Source organism: Vulpes vulpes, chromosome 2 (genome assembly GCF_048418805.1).
Source record: "Vulpes vulpes isolate BD-2025 chromosome 2, VulVul3, whole genome shotgun sequence".
In the NCBI taxonomy this organism is placed as follows: Eukaryota; Metazoa; Chordata; class Mammalia; order Carnivora; family Canidae; genus Vulpes; species Vulpes vulpes.
Genome location: NC_132781.1, coordinates 126599799 through 126618428, shown reverse-complemented (window position 1 = coordinate 126618428; position 18630 = coordinate 126599799). Strand labels below are relative to the sequence as shown.

At 41.1% G+C, this 18630-nt stretch overlaps 2 protein-coding genes across 4 annotated transcripts in view; one reads left to right on the top strand and one right to left on the bottom strand.

Annotated features, from left to right (window-relative positions):
• The window catches only part of CDC20B (cell division cycle 20B), a 46499-nt gene extending 38487 nt beyond the window's left edge, over positions 1-8012 (top strand). Inside the window, exons 10-12 of one of the 3 annotated variants that reach the window (XM_072749931.1) lie at positions 697-822; positions 1532-1637; positions 5851-8012. In XM_072749931.1, coding sequence (XP_072606032.1) covers positions 697-822; positions 1532-1637; positions 5851-5966 — 348 coding nt within the window. In that variant the 3' untranslated portion in view covers positions 5967-8012. Of the gene's footprint in view, positions 1-696; positions 823-1531; positions 1650-5850 lie in introns of all 3 variants that reach the window. The other 2 variants (XM_072749930.1, XM_072749932.1) reach the window with 2 other exon arrangements.
• Positions 8013-9815: 1803 nt separating this feature from the next.
• On the bottom strand, positions 9816-17797 carry GZMA (granzyme A). The gene is made up of 5 exons (XM_025983022.2): positions 17450-17797; positions 14328-14466; positions 12676-12817; positions 12206-12475; positions 9816-10173 (listed from the first exon to the last, which is right to left on the bottom strand). Exons 1-5 carry the CDS (start codon positions 17547-17549, stop codon positions 10012-10014), a joined length of 813 nt encoding a protein of 270 aa, XP_025838807.2. The 5' UTR covers positions 17550-17797; the 3' UTR covers positions 9816-10011.
• Positions 17798-18630: the final 833 nt, after the last annotated feature.

Here is an 18630-nt window from a genome sequence, read left to right as displayed (position 1 = left end):
CCAAGAGTTTCTGAAGCCTGAGCAAACTAAATCTGGTGGCAGCTAATAGCAGGATGGATGTATAAATAAGGATGCATAGATAAATATAACTGAAATATCTGTTATAATGTACTTTAAAATTACTACTACTAATCATTTCAATGATCAATATAAATGTGTAATACTAAATCATATTTTTCAGAATAACTATAGTAACATAAATAAGTAAATCAAAGATAATTTTATTTTCTGAAATGTATTAGTTGAAGTGCCTGAGAGTTTTTGGGGTATGAGCAATCGTGTGTGACTCCATTCTGTCCTTTTTTCTCTGACCTAGAACCTAAAGACACAGGTAGACAAATAGGAGAAAGGCTTCATTTCATAACCAGATTTTAGGAGCACATGTCACCTACTCCAGGGGCAGATTTTTGCCCATAGGTCATGTTGAGTGTAGTTTTAAAAATATATTATTGGGTGGTTTTTCTTTGTTTAAAATATTTGCAGTTCTCAAAATTTGAGGAAGGCACCTAATAGGTGATTTCTAGTCCCTTAGAAGTGACCTCTAGAGAGTGCCACTGCTCCTGCCTTTGGATCAAAGGTCCAGAAGAACCATGGTCCTCGCAGACCTCTGCAAATCCTGCTCACCTGCGCGTGTCACCATCACAAGTTCACTTTCTCCAAGCCTGATCCACCTGTGTGATTATTTGAACTTTAAAGGCCATGGATTGGTGTCCCTGGCAGTCTGCAGTCCTTGCCGTTGGAGGCGGAATGAGAGATGGGCACTTACGTATCTTGGACATAAACACGGGGCGAAGTATCCAGACCCCGAGCACAGACTCACAGGTAAACATCTCTGCTGGACTTTGCCTTATTTTGATCTTCCAGAACCTGTGAAAATGATTCCTGAGAGAGCACTGGACTCAAACAAACCTCTTTATAGTTGCTGAGGAGGCTACGGGGATTTCAGTTCTTGGCAGTTTCTTTCTTCCTTCTTTCTTTCTTTCTTTCTTTCTTTCTTTCTTTCTTTCTTTCTTTCTTTCTTTCTTTCTTCTTTTTTTAAAGATTTTATTTATTTATGACAGAGAGAGAGAGAGGCAGAGACACAGGCAGAGGGAGAAGCAGGCACCATGCAGGGAGCCTAATACGGGATTCGATCCCGGGTCTCCAGGATCACGCCCTGGGCTGAAGGCAGTGCTAAACCTGGGCCACCCGGGCTGCCCAGTTCTTGACAGTTTCTTTTTGTAAAACCTTTATCTGTGAGTTGAAAGCTGAACTGTGTATCCTTCCCTCCCCACTCGATTCCCCACATCTCCCTTCTTTCTCAGCATTGCTTTGACTGTGCTCACATTTGTAGGTTCAATGCACCTAAACCTATTTGTATGCTTAGTCTTCCATTGGCCTTGGGGCTAACAGAATTCCTCTAACACTCTAACCCCGGCTGTGGACTGGAGGATGGATGTGGATAGAGCATACTGCCTAGAATCAGTTCGAAATACATTCACGATGAATCAGATATTGCCATAATTCTGTATTTTTTGGGCCACAATTCCAGATTTGTTCCCTACTCTGGCTGCCTAAGACAAAGGAGATTGCAACTGGCCAAGGTACTCCTCAGAATGATGTGACTACGTGGGCCTGTCCTGGTCTGGCCAGGTCAGGTGGATTTTTTGGTAAGTAAGTGGATGAGTAAAATGCTGCGGACCTATAGCTAAGTGAGACGTCATTGTCAGGAAAAGCCTCAGATGAAAGATTTTTCTCTTCTGGCTCTGTGAAATATTTATTTTACCAGAGGAAAAAAGCCTATACTCACTCCACCTCAGAGTGTGTATAGGTGTTTCTGAATTTGACCAAGACTGTTCATTACATACAATGGTTATGTCTTCTTGTTGCATATGTGTGTGGATGAAGCAGTGATGATCAGGGATTCTTTCTTTCTTTTTTGAAGATTTAATTTATTCATGAGAGACACAAGGAGAGAGGTGGAGACATATGCAGAGGGAGAAGCAGGCTCCCTGTGGGGAGCCTGATGCAGGACTCGATCCCAGGACCCTGGGACTATGCCCTGAGCTAAAGGCAGACGCTCAATCACTGAGCCACCCAGGTGCCCCTCAGGAATAGCTTCTAAACTGTTTTTGAGCTCTGGAGTTAGTATTATAACTCATCTTACCTTATTCTTAGAAGAACCAGCAGTACTGGAATGTGTGGGAGTTTTTACAAAATGCATCTGCTATGTCTCAGGCACTTTCGGGGAGGGGTGTTGAGGATATACATGTAAACAAGACAGATGTTATCTTTGCCTTTATGGACCCTATACTTTAGTGGGAAGAAACAGACCAAAAACCCCAAACGTGTGTGTGTGTGTGTGTGTGTGTGTATGTATATATATATATATATATAAAACATATCACATATACATATATTTACATGTCACTAGATAGTGATAATATTAGGACTCTCTTTGCTATCTATAATATTAGGACTCTGAGAATGCTATCTGGCAACAACAAAACACCCTTAACAGAAAGACTTCCTGCTCCGGCTGCTCAGTCTGGCCTCAGAATGACTTTTATATCCCTAAGCTGTTATATCTTGTGATTTGGTAAATAAAAACGTATGCAGCTCTTAACAGAGCTACCTGGGTGGCCAGGCATGAATGTAGGAGGGACACTAGTTGATCCTTTGCATATTTTAAACCATAAGATATGCAATTCATGAGATATGTTTTCTGATTAGAGAAATATTTTTAATTAAGCCTTAAACCTGGTTCTCTACAAAACTACAATTCTAGGAGCTAGTTAGATCTTTCAGTGAGGTGGGGGCCTCTGATAAATCCTGGAGTCAATATGCTGATACTTGGAGTGAAGAATGAACATGTCCGGTGCATTTTCTTGTTTGTCTAGCCTTGACAAGCTATAAATTATTCAGTTGTAATGCCTTGTGACTTTTCTGTTGATTGTAGATAGAATTCCAAAGAGTACTTTTAAACTTTTCTCCTCTTAACATGTTTTTGGCTAGAGGAGATGCAGTTCCTTTTGAGCTCTCAGACACTAAAGCTCATCTCTGACCCAGTGGTTTCTTTCACACGCCTTATTTCCCCCAAGGGTTTAGCAGGTGGTTGTTATATGCATATACACATCATGTGGTTAGCATTAAAAAATGAAATAGAATAGTACAGAATGGAAAAAATGTAAAAGTATGGTATTATTTTGTGAAACATTTGTTACAATCGTGCAGCTTCATACAGGTGTCTATATATGGAGCCCCTACATAAAATGTAGTTTTGAACTGTGGGTTGTGGTCATAAAGCTTGGAAAATGGTCATGCCTTTCCTTAGTCTCACCCTGTTAACCACAGTTCATGATTCTCTGGGGGGAAAATTCAGGTGAAGAGGCCTCACCCACCTAACTGCAGAAGAAAGAGAACTTACCATCATCCTTGCTCTCAAGGACCAAAAGTTGTAATTGACAAGCTTTGAAACAGGAGTAGGTAACTTTCTAGCCTGTAGGTCTGGCCTTTGCTTTGGTTTCACCAGTCCATAGCACATGCTATGGAAACCATTGATTGGTGGTCTCCTTTATAATGATAGCTGCATAAAGAAAACAAAACTTTCAACCCTTTCAGTGATAATACTCTTGGAATTTAGGGACGTAAATCCTAAAGGGTGACCTTTGTTTGAGGTAAAGATGGCATTTTCCACTTAGTCTAGTAAATTAAGATTTTCACTAATAAGAGAGAAGTATTTCAAGAATTCCTTTGCTTCTAATCCAAGCTCCATTTTCCTAACAAATTTTGTAAGTAGTTGTCCATTTTTTAAAGTCGAGACACTTTTCAAAGCCTGCTTTGGAAAAGATTTGGGATTTTTTTCCCTTTTCCACCTTTTGCCCCCTTTCTCTTTATCTCAACACATCATAATAAAGAATGAAAGTATGTTTATTACCTACTTTGTTTATTGAATTGACTTTTCTTAAGTTTAATTTAAAACCATTCATGTAATATTCTATATTTACCCTAAGTCAAATGGTTTTCATTTATATTGCCTTAATTTATAAATGTGTAAAATAAATAAGGGACAGTGGTTTTCCATAGAATAGAGATTCTTTGCTCTGGGTTTGGATAATGGGCTAAATGGTTAGACCACTGAATTTGATTGTAGTTCTGGCTCTGCCATTAGTTCTGTGACCTGGGACAAGGCAATTGATATTCCTGAATTTTCTTTTTTTCATCTATAAAATAAGGGAGCTACTTTGTATCTATGAATCTAAATTTTTTAATGTACTGACACACCCATGGCCAATCCCATGTCTCTTTGGGGGATGTGTGTGTGTGTGTGTGTGCATGTGTACATGCGTGAGTATGAAGGAAAGCATTAGGGGTGATGTGTGCAGTTGGAAAAAATCCCAAGTGTTTAAGATATGTCTCCCTTAGGAGTGGAATACACATGTGCACTCCTTTCTGTTGAGAATCTGTGTCAGAGCACAAGATTATTTCTGAAATTCTAGATCTCACTTGAGTTGTAAGTTGTACTGGTTCTATGAGATGACCACCCACCTAGCTAAATTTTATCTGTGCCCCCAAATACCTTTTCCATCAAAAACTTATTCCATCTCTTTCCTTCTCTCTATCCTCCTGGCCCCAGCCTCCTTTCACGGAGTCAGTTATGTCTGCTTTGTGCTGAACGTTTAATTTATTAACAGGGTTGGGTTAGGATAGATTTTGCCAAGCATTTTCCAAGGAACATGAGTCACTTGAGATGTTCACATCAGAAGGACTCTGGGCAAATAACTTGCAGAAATACTGTCTATTATAGTCTCTTCTCCTCAATAAAGCAGTCTTGAAATAAGGAATTCTGTTTTCTTTTTTTTTTTTAACCTAGAGCTCCCAAACTAATGTGAACATTAAAAACATTTCTCATTTTAAATACCTATTAACCTTATATAGAACTACTGTTCCATAGAGTGCTCTTTGGGAGATTATCAGTTAGATAATAACAAAAGGGGTATTGTCTCCAGAATGACATAATTAAGACTCATGTATACTTTGGGGGAGTGCTTTTTGGATCCTTTCCTAATGGGCTGCCTCAATTTATTTGACTAGCTCCTTGAAACCTGGGTCCCAAGGGGATGACTTTTGGAGAGGATAAGAAGAAGGATGGGATGGGTGGCAGGAGCACACCAGTAGCAATTCCTGACTGTTGGTGGACTGGAGAAGATAGAACTGATAAGGGCTTGGGGCATGAGCTGTGTGGTGGGCTAGAAATGCTCCCCCAACAATATCCTAGTCAAATTCCTGGAAGCTGCAATTGTGACCTTATTTGGCAAAGGGGTCTTTGCTGATGTAATCAAGCCAAGGTTTGTGAGATGAGATCATCCTGGATTATCCAGATGGGCCGTAAATCTGACGATAAGTGTCCTTAGAGGAGACAGACACACAGACGAGAGGGCCACATTACCACAGATGCAGAGAACAGAGTAATGTGGCCACAAATCAAAGGTAGGAGGCAAAGGTTGGAATCTCTCCCAGAGCCTCCAGAGGGAGCCAGCTCTGCTGACTCCTTGATTCTGAACTTCTGGTCACCAGAACTATGAGAAAATAAAATTCTCTTGTCTCAAGCAGTTTGTGGGAATTTGTTATGGGAACCCTAGGAAACTAAGATAAGGGGGAAGAGCTTTGAAAGGGAAACCCAGTGAAGCAAAATCTCAGCCACATTCTGATGCTGCTCATAGTCAGCCACAGCAAAGGCGCAGTGGGAGCACCAGCTCCAAACATGGCAGGTTTCAGAGAAGCCTTCATCCTGGGATGGGGTATGTGGCTGCCACCTCAGCAACAGACCTTATAATATAGGACATGAACTGTCTTATCTTCTTCCCACAGGCCACAGAGGCAGAGTGTTGCACCTGGCTTTGAGTCCAGACCAGACTCGAGTGTTTTCTGCTGCAGCTGATGGTACAGCCTGTGTATGGAACTGCTGTCGCTCAGCCCTCCTGTGAGCTCTGGTTTCTTCACTTCAAAGAGAATAATGACAGTGGCCTTGTCTTCTCCATGAGGTTGTTGTGAGGATCAAACAAGATGAAGTGCTTTTCCTGAGTTGAATGTCTGTTCTCCTGCCCTTCTCTCTCAGGTTACTTTATTTGCTCTGTTCCTCCAGTTGCATTTCCCAGATGTTGTCTTTGCCTCTTCTCTATTTTCCCCTCTCTCATCCTCTTCTTTTCTTCCTCCTTTTTCATTTTTTAAAATCTCTATCTCTTCCTTATTAGGGATGCATTTCCACTGCAATGCAATATAGGGATGTATTTCCACTGCATTTCCACTCAAAATATCTATAGCAGAGATTTCTGAACATTTTTTCCCACTTGACTTTTCTCCCAAGCTCCAGCCTCATAGAAATGCCTCTGGATATTTCCTTTCTAAGATATTTCCTGTCTTTAGCTCAAACAAAACACATTAAAAACATAACTTATTCACTTGAAAAATATTGACCAAAATCCTACTATGAGCTAGACAGTATGTTAAGCATGCACATTATTTCCTCTCAAAATGAGATCCTCTGTAGGATTCCTTTGTCCCTCTTCATGGTCTCATCCTTTTCCTGGTCATCCCATCATTCTGGGAGCCTCCTAATTATTTTGCTCCATGCTTACTTTGGTTACTCTTTGTTCTCTTTTTTTTTTCATCCTAGTCATGTCCTGAATACCTAATGACCACTCAGTTGTAATTCCTTCTAACTGGTTTTCTTGTCTTTATCCTTCATGGGTCTCCATTCCACTGTTAGGTTACATTTCTAAAAGCATGATGGTGATCTTCTCAGCTCCCTGTTCAGAAACTCTTAATGACTCCCTATTACCTAAACCCTTTACCTCAACCTTAGGGTCCTGAGCCCAGAATTCGAAGTTAGGGAATCTGCACTTATCTTGGCTCTGCCATAAAGTAAGTGACCTTGGGTATATCTTAACATTTGCAAGAATAGGAATTTGGATTTGATAATTACTAAACTTTTCTTTAAATAATAAATTTATTTTTTATTGGTGTTCAATTTGCCAACATACAGAATAACACCCAGTACTCATCCCGTCAAGTGCCCCCCTCAGTGCCGGCCACCCAGTCACCCCCAACCCCCGCCCTCCTCCCCTTCCACCACCCCTAGTTCGTTTCCCAGAGTTAGGAGTCTTCCATGTTCTGTCTCCCTTTCTGATATTTCCTACCCGTTTCTTCTCCTGTCCCCTCTATTCCCTTTCACTATTATCTATATTCCCCAAATGAATGAGACCATATAATGTTACTAAGCTTTTTTTAAGGCTCATTTGGGCCACTGTGTTCTCTTTTTAAGTAGGCTCCATACCCAGCATGGAGCCCAATATGGGGATTTGAACTCACAACTCTGAGATCAAGACCTGAGCTGAGATCAAGAGTCAGGCTCTCAACTGACTGAGCCACCCAGGCATCTCTGTTCTATCTTTTAAATGTTAATCTTCACTCATCTCCTGTGTTGATCCTGGGATAAGTCTTGTGATTTCCTGCCTTGTGTCTTTGTTGGAGCTTTTCTTCTGGTCTGGAATTCTACTATCCTCTTCCTTGTCTTTGCTCATCTAAGTCTTAACTTCTCCAGAAAGTGTTTTGAGATGATGTTACTTGGGTTTGAACTCTTGGCATCAGTCTATACCACCCATTTGATATTAATGTACTATTCATATCAAGATATGAACATTTCTTGTTCCCTAAGGACTTCCATATACCCACCCTCAGTCAGCACCTCTCCATTATTGTGATCGCTATCACTATAGATTAGTTTTGTCTTATGCTGACCTGCAGATAAATGGAACCACACGTTATACATTCTTTTTGTCTGACTTCTTTCACTACTATTAAGTTTGTGATATTAATTCATGTTGTTACATGTAGCTGTCGTTTTTTCATTGCTGTGTAGTATTCCATTGTATAAATGTACAACTGCTTATCCATTTTGTTGTGGGTAAATATTTGAGCTACTTTAAGGTTTGACTTTTAAGAATAAAGTTGTGGAGTGCCTGGGTGTCTCAGTTGGTTAAGGATCTAACTCTTGATTTTTGGCTCAGGTCGTGATCTCAGGGTCATGAAATCAAGCCTCATGTCAGGCTCTGCACTTAGTGGGGAGTCTGCTTGGTATTCTCTTTCTCCCTCTCCCTTAACACCTCACCCTGCTCTCACGTTCTTTCTAAAAAAAATAAATCTTTTTTTCAAAAAAAGATAAAGTTGCAATGCACATCTTTAAACAATATTTGGTGGACAAAAGCACTCATTTCTGTTGGGCATATGCCCAGGTATGGGATTGCTAGGTGAATCAATATATGTCTGTTGAGTTTTAAGTAGTCATTGCCAGCTTTCCTAAGAAGTATCAGTTTACACTTCCACCAGCAACAAGTGAAGTTTCCATGCTCCTGCTTTTTAAGTGGGCTTCAAAATCTATAATGTTGCCAGTAGGGGATATCCCATCCTCTTATTGCTAAGTACTATTAGGGATTATAGCACTTCGCAATACAAAATAGGGATTATAGCAGGTATGTACAGTAGTATCATCCTAATGACCTTCTTAGAGCCTCTAGTGTTAGATATTAGCACCAGACCTCACTTTTTAGTGTAGGGATTCCCATCCCCAGGTGCATATTGGAATCATTGGGGAGATTATATAAAGAATACGATGTCCTGGGTTTCACTGAATACAATTAAATAAAAATTTCTAGAGGTGGGGCCTGAGCCACCTGAGATGTAATTGAGCTATGCTCCCTTCTTTAAGAGGCTGTCTCTTGGTGCTGATGTGTGTCTTGGTTTGAGTGTACTGTGTGTGTGTGTGTGTGTGTGTGTGTGTGTACTTGGAACTGATGGAAATGGAAGGAATCCATTCACATAATCACATTTTGAAGTGGCTGCTGGACTGATGACTACCGACTGAGTTCAATGTGCTGAATAACAACATAGGGGGTTTTCAGATTTTTCAAGGAAACCTTGAGCACTTACTCCCTAGTATGTGATGCCAGCCACTGTAAACATTGTGTTGGCTGGACCCAATCCAGGATCAGGGGTGAGGAGAACCAAGATATCACCTAGATAATCAAAGGCTTATATGTAAACTAATGAGATAGGAGACTGACTTTCTGCTGTATACTTTTCTTGTCTGGGACAAGTGCATCATTTCTGTCTCCTAGAATTTTAATTTCTTTTTTTTAAGATTATTTATTTACTTATTCATTATTTATTTTACTTATTCATTTATTTACTTATTCTCTCTTTCAGAGAGAAAGGCAGAGACATAGGCAGAAGGAGAAGCAGACTCTCCCATGGGGAGCCTGATGGAGGATTTGATCCCAGGACCCTGGGATCACAACCTGAGCTGAAGGCAGATACTCAAACACTGAGCCACCCAGATGCCCCTAGAATTTTAATTTCTACTTCTCACTTGCCTTTGGAAAACACTATAAGATATTTCCTCTCCTAGTTCTTTCTTAGACTCAAGTTCTTACAGATAAATGGATATATAGGCAGCACATGTGGATGTGGTATAATGGCCTTAGAAGTGCAAACTCATTTCCTTTTAACCCAAATGCTCCAGAATGGCTGTTCCTGTTTCCTGCAGAATTGCTGAGCCCATCACTGTATTTATTACTAGACAGATATGACCTTATTGTCATTCCTGCTCATTGGGACAATGAGTTATTCAAGCAAAGTACGTATGCCGATTGACACATGGATGACACTGGTGACATTGGTTCCCTCATCTCTCCCTTGCAATATCCATAAGGTTGTCATATCACTCTGCTTCACTTTGCCAGTGCAGATCTGCCCACTAAAGTTAAAGGAGAAATGGGTCCAATTACATAAATTGATTTTATTTATGCTAAGAGTAAGAAATCACAGCAGGTGCCCATCCTGTAAATGATGAATCACAAAATTCTACTCTCGAAACCGATACTATACTACATGTTAACTAACTGGAGTGCAAATAAAAATTTGAAGCAAACAGTGAAAAAAGAAGTGACAGCAGATGAAATGAAATACAATTATCTAAACTACCCCCTTCATAGTCTTATTTATCCAGCTGAGATACTTCTGTGACAGAAAAGTATAGATGCCCGGTCCTCGAGGGTCTCCGCATTTCCCTGGAAGGCCAAAAGCAGTAACGCCTCTGATAATACCCTCACATATCAAAGGGCTTCCAGAATCTCCCTGGAAGAAAACAAGAGAGGTAGTGGGGATCAGCATGGAACATGATCACTGGTAAACGGAAAAAATTCTATTTAATGTGCAACATTCAATGTGGAGATCAACCTTGACCTAAATGAAAATTAGTGCTGAAGAGCCCAAAATGTTTGGAAATATTTTAATATGTTAAAATTAGCATACTTAATTTATTTATGAACCAGTGAATGCAAAATAAAACTTGTATTGTTGCTCATGTTATCCGATAATTTTGAGACTGATTCTGCTTTAGAAAGGAAGCCCTCCTATTTGTTATTTTCTTAAAATGCTTAATAACTCAAGGGGTAAAATGGTCAAATGCAGATGGGATGTTGAAGCAAAGAGTAAGCACCATGTTTTCTAGTTTCTCTAGCACATTAACTGTTTTCCCAAAGGAACAAAACCAAAGCAACTTTTCCCTTCATCCTGTCAGAGAAACAGAAATTGCTCTCCTAAATCCCTTTGGAGCATCTGACACTAGATGAGAGCTCCTGGAAACCAGTGATTATACTTCAGAGCTAATGGGCTCCTCCAGCAGAGAGGCTTCAGTTAGTTGTGAGTCATTGCTTTATGTCTTGACTTTGCCACCTACTGTGTGACCCTGCATGGAACTCTAGAATCAGCATATTTAAATGTATTTGAGATCTAGAGTCCAAAGTGGCCATTTCACTGCTCTGGCTTTAGGGAAGATCATGGGTACTAGACAGATGACCACTGAGGCACATACGTAGAGCTCTGTGAATGCCAGGTTCTGAGGGCCCAACTCCTTCCCAGTCATATGAAGGCATCAGCAATCCCTCCTTTTCAGGCAAAAATTGGCCTATGAGTGTATGAACTAAGGAAATATGTGAGAGCCTGGGACCCCTCCCGGACAGATATACGTCACACAGGGCATGAAATATTCATAATGAGTCCTTTAGGTTTAATTCATCCACGGCCAATTCTAAGGGGGTCTTGGGCACTAAGAGAATGGAAGAATGATCACTAAGCTTTGACCCTAGAGGGTGGCTGTGGAGAGGGACAGGCATACTGGGATGCTGCTTTGGCCTCAGGATGTTTCCTGTAGTTCCAAGGGCATGAAAGTTCTGGGTTCCTGCATTGCCAGCGTGATGGATGAGGGGAGGGGAGGAAGGAGGAGGGAGAGCAAAGGAGAGAAAGTGGAAAGGTATAGAGGACAAATATTATCTCTTCCTGGGATTTGCCTAGCCTTGGTCCTGAAATCAAGCCATTCAGATTCTGCAGGTGTTTGGACAAGCTTCTGGGAAGAACAGAGCTCCCTGGATCTCTCAGTCTCTGACTCAAACTCCCAGACAACCTACATTGCAACTCCTCTTCAGAGGAGGCCCTTACAGGGTCTTTGGGAAAGGTGAGAAATGATAAACTTGGCTTAAAATTTTATAAGGTGTCTCTGCTACTTCAGTCTTTAAGCAGGGCCCTGGCCTGGTGCTTCTCAGGGAACTCTGGGACGGACGCTTGCACAGTCTCTGCATGGGTCACATTTGGAAGTTGCTTCCTGGGGACTGAGCTTGGCTCTAGGGAGCTGTAGAATCTGGCCAGAAATCCGTAGTCAGGCTTGGAAAGGACAGGCATTTCAGACTTGCTTGGTTACATGGCAGGTGAATTTTGAGGGGAGTGTTGAGGTGGGGGAAACAGCACTGAAAGCCCTAGAGGAACCCTGACTTCAGCTTTCCTGGATGGTACATATTTCCAAACTGAGATCTGTATACTTTTGTATGAAAAACGAGAAAACAACTGCTTTTCAGTGTGTGTGTGTGTGTGTGTTTATGTAACATCAAGATGTAGTAGGTCAACCCATGCATCTGTAATGAACTCGTTTCTGATGAGCAACTTATTTGAGCTGAGAACATTAATTTATTTGGTGTTTTATAAAATTTCCATTAAAAAAAGCACTAGGACCTTGTGGAAGCCAACGCCGTAACAAGACAAAGCATGATGTGACGTGTTCTTTATCTGCCTGACTTACTCCAACAGCTACAACATGGGATCTTATTTCACTTACGTTGCACGAGTCTTTTCCACCATTGAGGCTGCCGGCACAGATCATATTCAGTCCAATCACAGGATTATAATTATAGTGCTTTTCATCATTGCAGATTCTTCTGTTTATGACGGTGATATTGACTTCTCTCAGAGTGTCAGACTGAGGGGAGTTATTGTGAATTCTTCCCCATCCTGCGACTCGACACATGGTTCCTGGTTTCACATCATCCCCCCTCTTGGGAAGCCGGAGGATACTCACTTTTTTATTAACTTTTGCTTTTTTCTTCAGCTGTTAGAAGACAATCATGAAGACTTAACAAAATGAGAGCATTTAAATGTTCATATTTCCATTTAAATTCTAGCCCAACCTTTGGCAGACTCCATAATGTAGCTATGGTCTTTAGCTAGAGGGCACAGAGGAAAGAAAGAATTTCCATCTTGGAGGCCAGAGGAGGTTCTGTGACTTTGAAGTCATTTAAAGGTACATACCTGTAAAAGTTTCAGATCCCCCTCATGTGTGTCCGGGTCAAAGCATGGATAGGGAAACTCTTTCTTAACAAACATTATCTGTTTTTCCGACTCCTTCTTGGTGATTGAGTGAGCTCCAAGAATGACCTGGGAATTTTTGTCCCTGAAAACAGACACAACACTATTAACTGGGTTTACTCTTTATATCAGGAGCTGAGCCTATTAAGTGACAGCCTTACTGTCTCATTTGTAAATATACAATCTGTGGCACTACTTGTTTGTAGCTCAGAAAGAAAAAAACATGTACTTTAAAGAATAAGAAGTTGTTTATGAATCTAGTATCGTCACCATGAGCTTCTTTGTCACCTGCTAAACTAGGTTCACCGAAAAACATACAAGAGAATTCCATGGCATCTAGGCCTCCTCATTCTCCTTGAGCCTTGATAAAGTCAGGTTACCAAATACTGGAAAACAAAGGTCTCAGGAGCCTAGAGATGGAAGTAAAAGGCACTCAGTAGTTCTAGAGGAATGCACTGAAGTGATCTTTGTAAGAGAACAACACACTCAAATGGGAAAACTTTCAGAAATATGTCTGCCCGATGAAGGACCCTATTTGCATGGCACTGAGTGTGTCTATATTGGGGGGATGGTGATCTGAAACAGGGGCCCAGGATTCTTTCTTTGTTTTACTCTCTGCTAAAGGTTCATTTTGGTTAATAAAATCAAAATACTCAGGGGTCCCCTGGCTGGCTCAGTTAAGTAGAACCTGCACCTTTTGATCTCAGGGTTGTGAGTTCAAGCTCCATGTTGGACATGGAGCCTACTTAAAAAAATACTCTCTGGTGTGTTAATAATTAAGGTTATCATCATTCACAATCTAGTATAAATGAAACCAACCAGATAGTCACATTGTCATTTTTCTATTATGTCAGCTGATGTGAGTTTCACCTAAGAAACTAGAACAGTAGTTTCAGTAGAGCATACCTTGATGATGAAATGTTCTATACATCTGCCCTGTCCAATGTGGTAGCCACTAATCATATGTGGCTACTGAGGGCCTGAATTGTGGCCAGTGTCAACAAGGAACTAAATTTGTAATTTAACTTTAATTTAAATTCATAGATCCACATGTAAATTCAAATAATCAATATGACAGTAGCCACTATATTGGGCAGCCCAGGTTGAGGGGCTTGATTTAGGGAATGGAGGAAAGGCTAGGACTGGAAGAGCTTTGAAGGTATTGGTCAGCAAGGGTTAAGAGATGGCTAAGGTGTGAGAGAAGTTCATAAAGGTTTTAGAAACAAGCTTTCTTCACTTGACTGTTGTGTTCAGGCTCCCGAGGAGACACTTAATTTTACCCTCCCATACTGTGGTTAATTCTCTCTAGTTATGAAGTCAAGACCAGAAGCAAAGCCTTGCAGCATCCGGACCCAGCAGCTCTAGAAGTCTGACACAAAGCATGTGGGTGCTTACTGGGGATTCCTCAGTGGCTGATACTTTTGGGGCAGAGTCTGGGCTTACCTCCCTGTGGGGGTAAAGCAGTTTCCCAGAGATTTAAGTGATGTGAAGATATATGTGAGCTTCCTGTGGTTTTAGTGAGATTTATTCTCTTTATTAATATTCCCCTAAATGAGAATATCTCCACAAACATTTTTCAGAACCCAAGCACTTACAGGACACAGTGAGCTGCTGTCAATACCCAGTCTTCTGCAATCAGGGCTCCAGCACATATTTCTTTTCCTTTAAGTAGCACCATGTAGGGTCTTGAATGAGGACTCACTTGATTTCCTCCAATAATTTCTACACAGAAATCTGTTAAAAAGAAAAAGACAACTCCTATCAGTGCCCACCTTAAAGAGCTCTACTTAAAGTTATGTTCTTAAGACCAGAAATGCTTTTCCTGCTTGGAGAGGAAACAGGTGACACAGCATCCCCCCACTCTCCCCTCATGCAGATGTAAATCCCATTCCTGTTGGACTCCCTGAGAGGATTCTGTTCTTTTATCCATGGAAGCTATGCCATTGGCAGTCTAGGGATTATCAGGCTGGAAATATGCCACAAACTCTGACCTCGAGCCTCAGGGCTTGCAAAGGGCAAAGAGCTGTGCAATGGTTTGGCACAGTTGCTAAGGAGATGCTAGTGATGATGGCAACCTTGAGTGCACTCCCCCCTCCTCCCTTCTGGCTGAGTATTAATCTGGTGGAAACAGAATAGTTTTTAGAGGCTGGAAAACTGCCCTTTTGTTTTTGTAAAAACACATAGCTTATAAACTGATAAGCTTTTTGTTGTGCCTCCACCTATAAGTTCTTTGGTCCTTGTGAGACTCTGTTTCATTGAGATTTGTACTCTCCTCATTCATAAGTTGAAGAATAATATCTACTGCCCTGGGGCGCCTGGGTGGCTCAGTGGTTGAGCATCTGCCTTTGGCTCAGGTCAAGATCCTGGGGTCCTGGGATTGAGTCCCACATCAGACTCCCTGTGTGGAGCCTGCTTCTCCCTCTGCCTATGTCTCTGCCTCTCTCTCTGTGTGTCTCATGAATAAATAAATAAAATCTTAAAAAATGCATCTATGGCACCTTGGGCTCCCCTTCAACCTGCAGACTGAAATACACGGTTTAACCCAACAGCTTTTCCAATGAGGTAGGAGACGGGAGGAGAGAAGATGCTGGAAGGAGAGAACTGTGCCTTAGTCAAATTTCCTTGATGACAGAGCAGGAGTACAGCTCCTGTTCATTATTAGAGACAATAGGCCTGCACACAAGGCATACTACCCATGCTGGTTTAGCAATCCCGTGCCTCTGTGATACACATTTAGTCCTTCACCTCCTGTGCCAGATGTTCTTGGATTCTCCTAAAATATTTCTTTTGGCCACTGGCTGAGACTCATGGTTTCTTAAATAGGGCACAGTGCCCTTTGCTCCCTTAATAATGCCGACTCCCTGCCAAAGTCACAGTAAGATGCGAAAGATGAGGGCGAGGGAAGGGGAAGAGTGGTCCTGAGGGCTCCAATTTCCAGAAGCATGTTGGGAAGGGGAAAGATGAGGCTTTAACAGTTAAAGGACAAGAAGCCCAGAAAACTTCCCTCCCATATCAGCTTTTCCTTGGGTGAGTCATGCATGGAAAGACTTTTAAAGGCGCATCTTTGGACCTTGTGGGTTGCAGAAGTCATAAACTCAATAGAATAACTTTATTTGACAGAATCACTTGCTTGGTGAGCACATCCACCAGCCTCAGAAAAAAAAAAAAACGTCAACATCTGCAACCAATCATCCCTAAAAGGGTAAAGGTAGAGGTTAGAGCAGGTGAGAAACTTTTGGAAACTAGCAATTCTTGTTCTTCACCCAGAATCAAAATAAATGAGAATCTCAGGAGCTGGGGCTGGATGTAAGTATTGTTTAAAAAGACCTCCAGAGTATTCTAATGTGTGGGAGAGTTGAGACTGCTGGGCCAGAGCATCAAGTCTTACTTTGCTCTATCTATCCTTTTTATGGGCCCACATTGCTCTCTTTGACCACAGGAAACAAAGCAGAGCAGAAAAAGCTGCTTTTGTTGTTTCCGTTTAAGAAAAGCTATAACTGGATTTTTTTAAATCTACTCTGTTTTCAATGTTGTGGAGGATTTAAAATGCCCGAACACAGTCATACTATGCCATGCTTATGCTATGCCTGCCCTTTTGTCCCAAATGTGCTGCAATCTTGTTATTTTAAAAATTTCTTCTCATTTTTAGGTGCAAGATAAACCATAGAACTTTCTTGGGAATTCCTGGTGAGATAGGTTTTTGCACCAACCCCTGACCACCATTCCCACCTCCAAAAGTTGACAGACCTTGGGATGAAGCCATGGTTGCTTCTTGTCAGTGCACTTTAGGCAGCCGTAGAGCAGAAGGTTTTCAAGGAAAATCTAAAGCCACTCAGGGGCTATAACCCATCTTCTTTTTTTTTAATATTTATTTATTTATTTATTTATTTATTTATTTATTTATTTATTTATGATAGTCACAGAAAGAGAGAGAGAGGCAGAGACACAGGCAGAGGGGAGAAACAGGCTCCATGCACCGGGAGCCTGACGTGGGATTCGATCCCGGGTCTCCAGGATCGCGCCCTGGGCCAAAGACAAGTGCCAAACCGCTGCACCACCCAGGGATCCCTATAACCCATCTTCTGATAATGCCATGAGCTTCACAGCATTTCAGATTGATGCCCATGTAGTTCATCTAAAACCAGGCATGTTGATTACTACTTAGTATGCCAAAGAATTAACGTAATACAAAATATCATAGCACTTCCAAAGAGTCAGTATGGTGACATTCCCAATGGCACACTAGACTAGAGAAATGATATAAATTCAGATCGTTCCTGATTTGTTTTCGGTGACCTAAGTCGAGTCAGGGTTTTTTTTTTTTTTTTTTTAACTTTTGTTTAAAACCATCTAGGTATTTTCTACAGCAAGAAAGGAAAGAACGCCACTATTCCTTTCCTGAGAGGTACTATTTATTTTCCTCACTCATGCATTTTTGTTTATTTGGTTGCGTTGACATTGTCTTTTTGGCAACTTTCAAGTCATAAATTGGCAGCAGTAAGCACCAGTGGTTCTATTATTTTTTTGTGAAGAAATTTTAAAGAGGAAAGAAGGATTTTTTTCCTTCTAAAATAAAGATATAGAACCCAAGGGAGAATATTAAAGCATGGGGAACAAATATCTCCTCTTATATCTACCTATTATTGCCAAAAGTTTGCTGAAAGTCTGCTCCACTTTGCTTGATGGATATAATGGAAATGACGAGAATCAATCTTACCTCCAGGAACCAGCAGGAGAAAAATAGCAATGGAGAAAGAGGATGCCAGAAACGTGCAGGAGTTCCTCATTGTGGCTGCTGTCCCCACATCAATCGGCATGGAAATCTGTGTTAGTTCTTGACTGACTGTATCTATATATTGAGGGTACAAAGGATGTGGTTTTTTTTCTTTCCAATTTCAAAGTTGAGCCTTCAGAAATGAAACACAAGAGAGAACAGTGAATAATTGCTCATAACCAGTGGGTATGCTTTCCTATGCTAGGACAGCTGAGGGAGGAAAGGACAACTCTGTAGTGTGGGTGGGGGCGAGAGGACCTTCTTGCCTTCAGAACACAGTCCAAAAAAGAGACTCTAACATGTCTCGGGAGAAATTTGGAGGATTCTAGCTTTCATCAGCAGTAATACTGTCTTCTATATCCTCTAATGGAACTGTTGCGATTTAAATTAGAGCTTTGAAAAAAAAAACTGGTCAGCAACCACAGTTTTTTCTAATTATCTCCTTGGGTTATATAAGGACTAACAGGACAAGGGCAAGTGGAGATGCAGGAGAGAGTCTTATTTATTAATAAGCTCCTGCTAGATTTTCCTTCCCCATTTTGTGGAGGATAATTTATTGTGCTCCTCTCTGAAGTCTGTGGCAGGTGTGGAGACAGAGAAGGTGGGGGTAGGGAGTGTCTGGTCTTTTCAGCCCTCTGTCTTTCCCTTGATTGTTTGATTATACATCTTGAGATACAAGAAAGATACTGAGTTTGCCTTTCCTCCCATCCTCCTTCCCTCTCTCTTTCCCTCCCTCCCCCTGCCCCACTTTCTTCCTTCTTTCTGGATTTAGATAAAGGAGAATGGTAGTCAGACATGGCTATTTTGTTCTAACACTGAGGAATGTCTTTCTGTAAGACAGATGAACCTCAGTCCCTCAAGGAACAATATTCAGTATGCGTCTTATTGCAAATATATTATGTTTTTTTTCTGAGCTAAGGATGTGGTCTTTATTATAATACATATGGTTATATGTTCTTTCAGGGTGTTTGGTGTTACACCAACCATCTCCAGAGTTAACATGCTGATAACTCAGACTAGTGGTTTTTCAGAAATCACATGATCGTTTGAGGGATCCCTACTGAGACCCCTATGTTTCCTTTTCTCCAGAGATTACTAGTGCATCAAAAGTTAATCATTTCTGG

Excerpts from the sequence above, each read along its gene's own strand:
- GZMA (XM_025983022.2), bottom strand. The coding sequence starts at position 17,549 with ATGCCGATTGATGTGGGGACAGCAGCCACAATGAGGAACTCCTGCACG. Across the intron at positions 14,467-17,449 it reads TCTCCTGCTGGTTCCTGGAG|ATTTCTGTGTAGAAATTATT; the intron begins GTAAGATTGATT and ends TCTTTTTAACAG. Across the intron at positions 12,476-12,675 it reads GGGATCTGAAACTTTTACAG|CTGAAGAAAAAAGCAAAAGT; the intron begins GTATGTACCTTT and ends GTCTTCTAACAG.